Here is a 10486-nt window from a genome sequence, read left to right as displayed (position 1 = left end):
AACCACCCCCCCCTCCGGCCAAGACAGACACAGGGGCTGGGAGTCCAGAGCCTCTTCCTCCTCCGCACTCGCTCCCCAAGGCCCTCTCCGCTCCCCTGGCTGCCATGGGCTCGGGACACACCCCTTCTTCCTGGGTTAGCTGCCAGCCCAACCCCCCAAACCCCGGGGCCACGCGGCAGGAGCAGGCTCAGGCTGGGGCCCACCCGCACGGGACTGCGGCGCCGGGACACAGAGACTCGGACTCCTGGAAAAGGGTTTATTTCCCGTGTCCGTGGAGGTCAGCGCGGCGGTCAGCACAGACTCGGGGCGATCTCGATGCTGTTTATCCGGAGGACGGTCTGTGGGTTCACAATGACTGGAACAGAGAGGGGACGCGGTTATAGAGGACCCCAAACTCCGACCCGGTTCATCAGCCGCCGAGAGCCCCTGTCCCCGACGCCCGCCCGCCCTCCCCACCAGGCGCTCTGCCCTGGACCAGCCCTCCCTGGGCGGCCCCGGGGCAACGCCCCGAGTCTCCCACGGCCCTGTGGCCACGTGCAGCGAGAGGTGTGTGCTGACCACTCAGCCCACTCGCCCCGTGAGCCCTGCTGGAACCACAGAGGCTGTGAAGCCTGGGGACCCGGAGCACCCTCGCTGCAGCCCCCAGCCTCTGCCCCTGCACCATGCCCACTTTGAGACCCTGGACTGCAGCAGTGGGGGGAGGGGGGGATGCACGGCCCCATCTGGCTGACCATGAGGCTTCTGGACCTGTGCCTCAGCTCAGCCACCTCAAGTGTACCAGGCGCACCCCCACTACGCGCAGCTCAGGCCAGCAGCTCCCGCTGTGACCAGGGACCGTGAGTGACAGACACCTCCAGAGTCAGGCTTCTGCGGCCTGCGGGGTCCCTGCCTCCTGGGGACTGCGGTGTCCAGAGGCGCCCCAGGAGGACAGCGCCCCCACTGCCTGGGGGCGGACGAGGCAGTGCCGGCGGACGGGGGCTGCACAGAGAGGGGACAGGGGTCAAGGAGACCGGGGACAGCGCAGGCCGGGCCCACTAGGGCACCTCCAGGACGGAGGGCAGAAGGTGGGCGGTGGGGGTGGGACCCACAGCTGCCCGGGCTTCCTCCCCAGGCCCCACCCGCCCCACTGCCCCGCACGCTGAGCCCGCCGCCCACGTCTGCAGCCGGGAGGGGAAATTCAGATCTCCGGACCTCGCTTACCTCCCCGCCCACTCGCCGGGGTGGGGCCTGCTCCAACCTCGCACTTCTACCACACTGCTGTGGCCTGTCCCCAAACGCCACCGGGCGCAGCCTGCCCACGACTTTCCACTGGCCAGCCGGCGACCAGCCACTCCCGGCCCCCCCCACTCCCCCAGCACCCAGCTGCCTCTGCTGGCCTCCCTCTCCGCCCCCATCCCCAGGCTCCCGTCCTCCAGCCTCGGAAGGGCGTGCCCCCTCCCTGTGGGAGCCCCCACTGCTGGACAGGAACCAGCTGCCGCCCGGCCAGCCCATCCCGGACCTCAGTCCCTTCCCGCCTCCCCCAGAGCACGCGGACCACACGGCCTCTGCCGCAGAGCTGGCTCGCTCGTCTCTCACGAGGGTCCGTGTGACACCGGCGCCACGAGAGAACGGGGGGGGGGCACAAACACGGGGTTCCGCCGCCCAGAGCCCGGAGCCCCAGTGAGCCCACCACGCATGCTGGACCACGAGCTCATGGCCGACCCTCCTCCTCCCGGTCAGCCCCGCCCCCGTCCAGGGGCGACCGTCAGCGTGGGTCCTGCGTGCCCTCCTCCCCTCCGGCACGTCCCAGCGCACACGTGTGTGTGTGTGTGTGTGTGTGTGAGTGTGAGCACGCACACAGACCTGCGTGCCCGCAGCCCGGGGCGGTTCCGCTCAACCCTGAGATGGCGTCGCCCACGGTGCCATGTCACACCCGCCCCGCTGCAGGGGGGGATGGGGGGGCTGCTGCGTGAGCGCCCAGAGACAGGACCTCCACTGGGGGCTGGGAGTGACCCCCCCGGCCCCTCCCCTCAGGCCCAGCAGGGGCGACGGCCAGGGCAGGGCGGGCGCTTACTCTTCTTTTTCCTGTAGTTCTTCCGTTTCTTAAATTTCATGTTGACTTTCGGCCACGACTCTGTCTTTTCGATGACTGTGGCTTCCACGCGGACAAGGTCCTTTCTGGAAGGGAGGGAAATACACAGCGACGTTCCTTCCCGACCCGTTTTCGGGACGCCCCTCTGCCCGGCCTCCCCACCCGTCCGGGACACAGCCCCCGTCCCCCCGGCTGCGAGCGCCTCACCCCAGCAGCGGCCTCCCCAGCAGCGTGAAGGTGTCGGCGCCCACCAGCAGCACCTGGGAAGTGACACAGGGCGGAGTCTGTGAGGACAGAGGGCGGCTCCCACGCACTGGAAACGGGAAGGGCGCCGGCAGACCCTGTGCTGTGGCCGCCGGCCGCCACCTCCCTCGTCACCCCTCCCTTTGAACGGGCTGCCAGCGGCACCGGCCGTGAGTGCGGCCTCGCGGGTGCGCCAGGTCAGTCAGACGCGGCAGGGGGACACGGAGGATCTGACGTGGTCACCTGGCATGTGACAAGTCATGTGTCACCTGCTTATGGAAACGGTGGCTGCTTAGTGGAAACCAAAACCGCAGCAGCCAGACTTCTCGGGGAAGTCTCACACACACACACACACACATGGGGAGGCGCACAGCCGGACGGCAGAGCCTCTGGACACCGGCCGAGGGCCCTCGAGGCCCAGGCCCCAGGGCACGGGCGACGGCGGGACCCCCCCCCGCTGCCACCGCCGCCGTCTCGGAGCAGGGAAACCATGGCGCCCGCCAAGTGTGGCCGCAGGTGCAGGCGCCGGGGCACGCCAAGTGCAGGGCCGTTTTCCTTTGATGCCGGGAGACGTCTCACGTTTCACCGGTAAGAAGGAAGAGGTCCAACCGCACCAAACCTCAATGTCTGCAGACCGCGTGCATCGCCAGAAACGTTCCCGAGTCACTTTCGGCCAGTCCCACGTCACAGAAGTCCGTCTGCGCTAGGTGGGGCGTTCTAGCTCTGTCAACGTGAAACGCGGCCAAATGACGCCGTCTCGGAGACCCTCTCAGACGTGCCCCCGCGCCTTACCGGCTCCAGGGGACGCCCAGAAGCCAGCGCGCTCGGGGCCAGGAGCCAGGACGGGGGAGCCCTGGGCGTCACTGCGGGGAAGCGAGCCCGCCGGCTGCTGGGGCCCGGGTCTGGGCTGAGGAGCGGCGCTCAGAGCGCGGCTGTGAGAGGACCACACAGCTATCACGCAGAAACGACGGTCACGAGGGAAGGAGGAGATTTCATGGATGAAGAAAATCCTGCCCTGCTGGTGTGGCTCAGTGGACTGAGCGCCAGCCTGTGAACCAAAGGGTCGCCGGTTCGATTCCCAGTCGGGGCACACGCCTGGGCTGTGGGCCTGGTCTCCAGTAGGGGCTGCGTGAGAGGCAACCACACACGGATGTTTCTCTCCCTCTCTTTCTCCTTCCCTCCCTTCCTTTCTCTCTAAAAAGAAATAAATAAAATCTTTAAAGAAAACAAAAAAAAATCCCGTGTCTTGTTACGTTAACTAGCAGTAACATACACTCCAGAAAGATGGTGTACAGAGAGCTTATACACATATGTATTCTTAATCCTCACTGCGGCCTGCTCATGGACTTCAGAGAGAGAGGTGGGGAGGGACAGAGAGAGGAGCACCGACCCGCTGCCCCCGTGCGCGCCCTGACGGAGGAGGACCGAGCCCACGAACTTCCGGTGTCTGGGGGCCGCTCCGACCCGGGGCCGGGGGGGGGGGAGCTGGTGTTCCACACGCAGTTTCCTGAGTGGAAGCAGTGTGCACAGAGCCAGAGAGACCCCGCGGACACGGCCAACAGCATCGCAGCAGACGGGGAGAGACGCTCAGCTCAACGCACAGACGGGGCGCGTGGTCTCCCCTGCTCGGGGCCCCGGAGCCGGGCCGCACGGCGCAGACCCTCGGCAGCGGTGGTCCGAGACGTGCCCCAGCCGGAGCGCCATGCGTCCCCACAGCCTGGCCGGGGCCTCTGCCACGCCTGCGGTGGGAGCACGTCTGTGGGACACGCCAACGCCACGTGACACCGTCAGCGGACACACCGCTGGCGTCCCCAGAGAGGAGCGCCTCTCCCGAGCCAGGCGTCCTGGGGGCAGCCCCTCCAGCCCCTCGGGCACTCACTCTCCCGTCCCCTGGTTCTCCTCCCCGCCCCCAGACTCGAGGAAGCCTCCGCATGGATGGCCCAGGGACCCCACGTTCGGTGACCGAGTCCCCGAAATGCACAACGAAACCGACCCTCTCACCTTCTCCAACCGGATCCTCTCCCCACACTCGACGTCTAACTCGTTGTCGATTAAAATCAGGTCCTCGGGGGTCACCTTCCACTGGTGGCTGGCCAAGTGTACCACGGCGAAGAGCCGGCCGTGCTGGCCGGTGGCGATCAGCGCGTTGACCCTCCTCACGAGCTCTGCGGGGGGGAAGGGCCGGGCGGCGGGTGGGGCTGGGCGTGACCCACGGCGGGATGGTGGCTGCTGCCTGCCCTGCAGGGCCCCGGGGCCTTTACCGCCCAAAACCGCACCCCCTTGCTCTCCCGCAGTGGAGTGACGTGAGGCTCCTGGGGGAGCGGCCACAGGGCAGGGCAACGGCCAGTGGCCAAACCCTCGCTCTCCCCACCACAGGCGCAGGCATCCGGGTCGGGGCCCGCCTGCCACTCCCAGGAGCACCAGGGACACGTGGGCTTTCCCAGGTCAGGTGCCCCCACGTCACAGGACGCACCGGCCCCCCATGGAGCCCAGGGTGTGCCCGGCTCCGTTCTCCGGCTCCGGGTGGGCACCCCACCCCACGCAGCCCCCGGTAGTTGTTACACGGTCAGGGGACTGGGAAGTGCGTGGACCCTGAGACGGAGAGGGGGGCTTTCATGGGAACAGGGGGGACCTGGGGTGACACCCGGTGGGGCTGGGCTCCCGGTTCAGTGCGCTGTCCTGCACTGTTGGCTGTCTGACCAGCCCCAACCGACCGGCCAGCCCAGCCCGGCCCAGCGCACCTTGTCTTTCTCCCGCCCTCCGCCCCCCAGTCTCCAAAACAGCGTTTCACAGCTGGATTTCCAGACCTCCTGGGAAGACTGGGGGGCCCCTCGCAGAGACGCTCCAAGCTGACGTCACCCCGGCCCCTGACGGTTCCTGCGGCACACAGCCGGGGCCGGCGCCCACGGGCTGCCACGCATCTCGTCCTTCCGCTCGGGGACAAGCACCCCCCCTCGGGGACAAGCACCCCCCCTCCCCTGAACCCACGTCCCACCGCAGCGGGCGGCCCGGCGGCCCAGACGCCTGTCCTCACACACGCTGCTACGCTGCACGCGGGAGGTGCCCGGGGGTGTCCCTGAGGGAAGGGGCTCTCAAGGTGACGTTAAGAGGCAAGAATGGCCCAGGGCGTTCGCGCTGCGCCGGGCCTCGGAGGGCGGAGGGGCGCGGAGCCTGGTCCCGTGGCCAGGCGGCCTCCTGCAGGTGTGTGTGTGGGGGAGGGGTCCTGCCTGCGTCTGTGCCGCTCACCTGCGTGGTGTCTGGTCTCCTCGGCGGGGTCCGGCAGGACGACTTCTGGCCACGGCGGCGAACTCAGGGATGTTTTGGGGATGTAGCTGCAACAAACATTTTACACACGCGTGTCACACACGTGTGAACAGGCAGTTCGGCATCGTCAGAGATGGCTGTGTGCAAACGCAGAGGAGGACACGGGTCTGCCCCAGGACCCAGCCCCGTCTCTGCGCCAGCTGCCCTCGCGGCCAGCACGAGCTGTGCGCCCACATCCTCGGGGGCCGGGCGGGGACGCCCGTGGGTGGAGCTCCGAGGACAGGCCCCCACACGTCCTTGCGGCACGGCCAGGCACTCCAGGGACCAGGGCTGAGCACTCGGCCGTCGGAAGAGCAGCTGGGAGTGCTCTGCTCCGGGAGGGCCCGCCCGGGAGACCCGTGGTCCCGGGTCTGACCCAGCTCCGCGGCTGGCGGGGACGCGACCCTGGCAAGAGTTTGCCTGCTCAGGTCCCGGCTTCTTTAGCTGAGAAAATGGGATCAAACGCACTGCCTTCAGGGGCTGGCGGGTGGGGGGGGTGGGGCGGAGATCAGAGGGCATTGAGCGCCCAGCAGCACTCAGCAGGGGGGACGCGGGGGGGGGGGGCCTGGTGCCATGGACTGCCCTGGTCTGCTCTGCCCTGCGCTCCGGCCCCCCCTCCCTGCCTCGGGGCGCCGGGCTCCGAGTGGGCACCTTTCTCACCCCTCCCCCTCGCTCAGTGGGCGGAAACCAGAGCCGGGTGGTGGAGGGCGGGCGGCGAGGGAGAAGGGGAGCCCGGCCTCCACAGGAGCAGGGGGGTCTCCCTAAATTCCCGACCTGTTTTTGCCTCTGATTCCCCAGGGCCACACAGAGGGGAGGTGTGTACACCCAGACCGCGGTGTTCGGGGCTGAGTTCAAGTTTCCGCTGCCGTTTGCCGCCCGCACGTGGGATCTCCAGCCCTCGGCACGTGCTCCCCACGAAGCGGGGAACGAGCGAGCGCACCCCGGTCAGCGTCAGCGGCCAGAGCGTGAACGGACTGTTCCGCCACGCTGGCCCCAGAGCCCCAGGAGCTCGGGGCCTGGCAGGACCAGCTGCGTCCGGGACGGAGCCCGGTGGAGGGAGCGGCCTTCCGGCCAGGAAACCCTGGTGCGGGGAGGGGTGGAGGCACGCCAGGCACCGTCCCCGCTCGTCGGTGTACAACGTTCCCCACGGGGCCCCACGGAGGAGCCGGGTGCGCCGCTCCACTTTGCAGGAGGGGGCAGGGCTTCGGGGGCCGCCTGGCCCGGCTGCTGGTCCCGGACTCCCCCTGGGCGGCCCCGCCCCGCCCCACCCCGCTCCCGTCTGTGTGCGCCCACCACCGTGTGACTTTGCCAGAGCCACCCCCTGTCGTTCACAGGACAGTCCCTGTCCCGGGCACAAGGTGTTGACACTGAAGGTCCAGCGCTTCCTCCTAGAGACCGCGAGCCCCTCGACTTCCCGGCCAGAACCCCCCGGGGCGGGAGCCGCAGCCCCTCCTCAGTGACGCGGGGTCACGTGCGGCCTGGAGCGCCTCGCTCTTCGGACTCCGGAAGGTCAGTCTGCGTTTATCTACGTCAAGAGTCTGAGAAGGAGCCCTGGCTGGCGTAGCTCAGTGGATTGAGCGTGGGCTGCGAACCCAAGTGTCGCAGGTTCGATTCCCAGTCAGGGCACATGCCTGGGTTGCGGGCCATGACCCCCAGCAACCGCACCTTGATGTTTCTCTCTCTCTTTCTCCTTCCCTTCCCTCTCTAAGAAATAAATAAATAATCTTTTAAAAAAGGTCAAATATTTTTAAAAAATAGTTTTTATGAGAAAGAGACTATTAAGAAGGCTAAGAGAAAATATAAATATTCCTGAGAACTCGAACCCCCGGAGTCCTGACTTCAGAAAGACAGCCCCCCGAAGGAAAGCAGGAGAGTCTCCGAGACCCACGCTTCGGGCTTACCCTTGGGGCGGTGGTGTGCTCTGCGAACGGAACCTCCGAGGAGCTGCCCGCAGGGAGGCTGAGGGAGCAAGAGGAACAGGGGGGTTACTGCCGAGACATGCGAACGCTCTCGCCACCCCTCCCCGAGCAACTGTTCCTGCCAGCGGTTTTGGCCACGTCGCATGCAACCTGCCCGCAGAAAGCCGGGGCCCGCAAGGCTCAGAGCGTCCCTCACGGTCACCGGTTGTCACCACGAGCGTCGGGTTCCTCGTCACACCACCTGGGGGGCCTAAAACCGCCTCACCTCCCCCTCCCCCGACCCATCCCGACCACCCAGGGCCCTGTAGGTTCCGACCCCATTCTGTGCTGAGTGCGGGAGCCTCCCGAGTGGCCCACCCCATCCCCCCCATCCCCGCTGACACGGAGCTGGCTTCTGTGACCCACGGCGTGCGCCTGGAGTGGTGATGGGGCAGCACTCAGAGGTTAAGTGATAACGGACCACGGCCTCTGTCCAGGAGGCCCGTTATCTCAGGCTGCGGGGGCTGCTGTGCCCGCCGAAGCCGCCCGCCGAGAGCACTGGCCGGAGGCCTGCGTGGTGAGGAGCCTCGGCCTCCTGCCGTCAGCCTCGGCGGAGCTTGGAGGCAGGTCCTCGGCCCGGGTGGGGGCCTGCGGGGGCAGCAGCCCCAGCGGACGGCTCTGCGGGACCTAACGGGGTCGGAGCCAGCGCCACCCAGCCAGGAGCTGCCGTGGCCCTGACCGTCGGAAAAGGTGGGAGACAGCGCGTGTTAGTTACCGCACACTGCGGCGTCTGGGGGTGACTTGTGCGAAGCAGCGGACACTAGCACGCCAGGGACGAGGCGCTCCCAGTCCGCCCAGACGGGCTCAGGGACAGAAGGCGCAGAGCGTGGGTGCGAAGGGCGGAGGGCGGGTTGTCTTCTTTAAAAAACGAGCTATAGCCCTGGCTGGCGTAGCTCAGTGGATTGAGCATGGGCTGCAAACCAAAGTGTCGCAGGTTCGATTCCCAGTCAGGGCATATGCCTGGGTTGCAGGCCATGACCCCCAGCAACTGCACATTGATGTGTTTCTGTGTTTCTCTCTCTCTCTCTCTCTCTCTCTCTCCCTCCCTTCCCTCTCTAAAAATAAATAAATAAAATCTTTAAAAAAAAACGAGCTATAATTGTGCCGTGACACTCGCCCTTTCCCAGCTCCCCCAGCAGCAGCCGCACCCTCCCCCCCCCCGCCGCCATCTCAGTCTCCTCGGTGGCTTTTCATCTCCTCTCCCATCGTGGGGGACCTGGGGCTCAGACCTTAGACCTGCCCCTCCTTTACCTGTAGCCCATCCGCTGGGGACCGCATCGAGGGGAATGGACTTAAACGTCACCTGCACGCCGGTGACTCCGAGTGCACACCTGCAGCCCGTCAACGAGCCACACCACCTGCATGTCAGGTAAGCACCTCAGAGGTCAGGCGGGCTCCTGACCTCCCCCCAGGCCTGCTCCTCCCCGTCTCACCTGATGGCAACTTCGCCCGACCACTTGCCCGGCCCCAAATCTCCGACCCTCCTATCACACCCCTCAGCCCACCCGAGAGCAGGCCCTGTTGGCTCTCCGGGCAAGCGATCCAGGCTCTGACCACCGAAGTCATCCACGCCACCGCCACCTCCTGCCTGGGTGGTCGCCGACACCTGCTGTCCTCTGGTCCCCTTCCCTGCACAGCAGGAGAGGGACCCTGTTAAAGCTCACAGGTCACCGCACACCACTGTCCCGCTGAAACCCTCCAAGAGCTTCCCATTTCACTCAGAGACAAAGCAGAAGCCCCCCCAGGGCCCCGCAGGGTGGCGGCAGAGCGACCCACCTCCCTGACGCACTCCCCCTTGTTCCTCCCTCGGCCCCTGCCCTCTGGCTTCCTTGCCTTTCCCAGAATGCCTCCGGCACACACGCACCTAGGAGCCTGTGCCCCGACCGCTCTTCCCTGAAAAGTGCTCTCAGAGAGGCTAATCCCCTCCTTTCTCCGGGTCTCCACTCAAACACCATCTCAGTGGGCGGGGGGCAGGCCTTTCCTGACCATCCTATTTAAAATTGAACACCCCCCCCCCAACTCATCCTTTATTCTCCTCCACAGGACTTACCCACTAACTCATTATTCGCTTATTAAGAAACCGTCCTGTCTCTCTGCACACCCTCTCTCCTCAGAACCTCCCCTTACAAGCAGGGGTTCCCGTGCACTTTTATGATTGGTGTGTCCCCGCCCGGGACCAGTGTTGGCCGTGTAACAGGTACTCAGTGAGTGATGAATGAACGGATGAATGAATGAATGAATGAATGAAATCTCCTCTGCTCAGTCATCACGCGCAGCCCCAGTTGGGATTCCCTGTGACCGGAAACTCAGCACCTCCCTCGGGAGCCACCCACTGTTAGGAGCTCGGTGAGAATGCTGCCAGACCCACCCGCTCTCCTGCATCTCTCGCCTACGGCCTGAGCTCAGCCTTGGCCCCCACGGGGTTCCCTCCAGACCGCCATCGCACCTGCGGATGGAGACTGTGCCCTTCCACCCCGTTTCCTTCCCTTATCTGCAAGGTCCTGTCTGCTCACCGTTTGGGTCACTTTCTCTGTACTCACTACACTTTGTGTTTTTCTCCCAAAAAGTCTGAGCCTGGAACTGAACACAGCATTCTAGGGGAAGTCCCACCGCCCTGGTACAAACGCCCCGGCTTAAAACGTCCGGCGCACAGCAGTGAAGAGAACAGCACACGGGCCGAGGCCTGCAGTGTCCCCCAGGTCCATCGGTTACTGACCCAGGGCCCACCTCGTTTGACGGATATTGCTTCCAGCCCGACTCGGCAATCACGTTACAGCCCATCAGACGCTGTTTTATCAGAACAGACGTCAGTGTGCCTCTGTGGGTGGTAAACGAGGAAGGGGCACTATAATAAAGCACCAAGTCCTGGCTGGGCAGGTGGTAGCGGGAGGTCACAGCCCCGGCCTGTCGC

At 65.9% G+C, this 10486-nt stretch overlaps 1 protein-coding gene across 1 annotated transcript; it reads right to left on the bottom strand.

The window, feature by feature from the left end:
* Window positions 1-290: 290 nt before the first annotated feature.
* MRPL21 (mitochondrial ribosomal protein L21) lies at window positions 291-8939 on the bottom strand. The gene is made up of 8 exons (XM_045854737.1): window positions 8879-8939; window positions 7519-7576; window positions 5561-5646; window positions 5310-5390; window positions 4316-4479; window positions 2279-2331; window positions 2054-2157; window positions 291-355 (listed from the first exon to the last, which is right to left on the bottom strand). The coding sequence occupies exons 1-8, from the start codon at window positions 8937-8939 to the stop codon at window positions 291-293; spliced, it is 672 nt and encodes a 223-aa protein (XP_045710693.1).
* Window positions 8940-10486: the final 1547 nt, after the last annotated feature.

Source organism: Phyllostomus hastatus, unplaced genomic scaffold, assembly GCF_019186645.2.
Source record: "Phyllostomus hastatus isolate PE091 unplaced genomic scaffold, TTU_PhHast_1.1 phas_scaffold_11, whole genome shotgun sequence".
NCBI lineage: Eukaryota > Metazoa > Chordata > Mammalia > Chiroptera > Phyllostomidae > Phyllostomus > Phyllostomus hastatus.
Note: the sequence above shows the minus strand (reverse complement) of the source record. Positions and strands in the feature narration are given on the sequence as shown.

Excerpts from the sequence above, each read along its gene's own strand:
- MRPL21 (XM_045854737.1), bottom strand. The coding sequence starts at position 8,939 with ATGCAGGTGGTGTGGCTCGTTGACGGGCTGCAGGTGTGCACTCGGAGT. Across the intron at positions 5,647-7,518 it reads AGCACACCACCGCCCCAAGG|CTACATCCCCAAAACATCCC; the intron begins GTAAGCCCGAAG and ends TGTTTGTTGCAG. Across the intron at positions 5,391-5,560 it reads GGAGACCAGACACCACGCAG|GGACACCCCCGGGCACCTCC; the intron begins GTGAGCGGCACA and ends CCCTTCCCTCAG.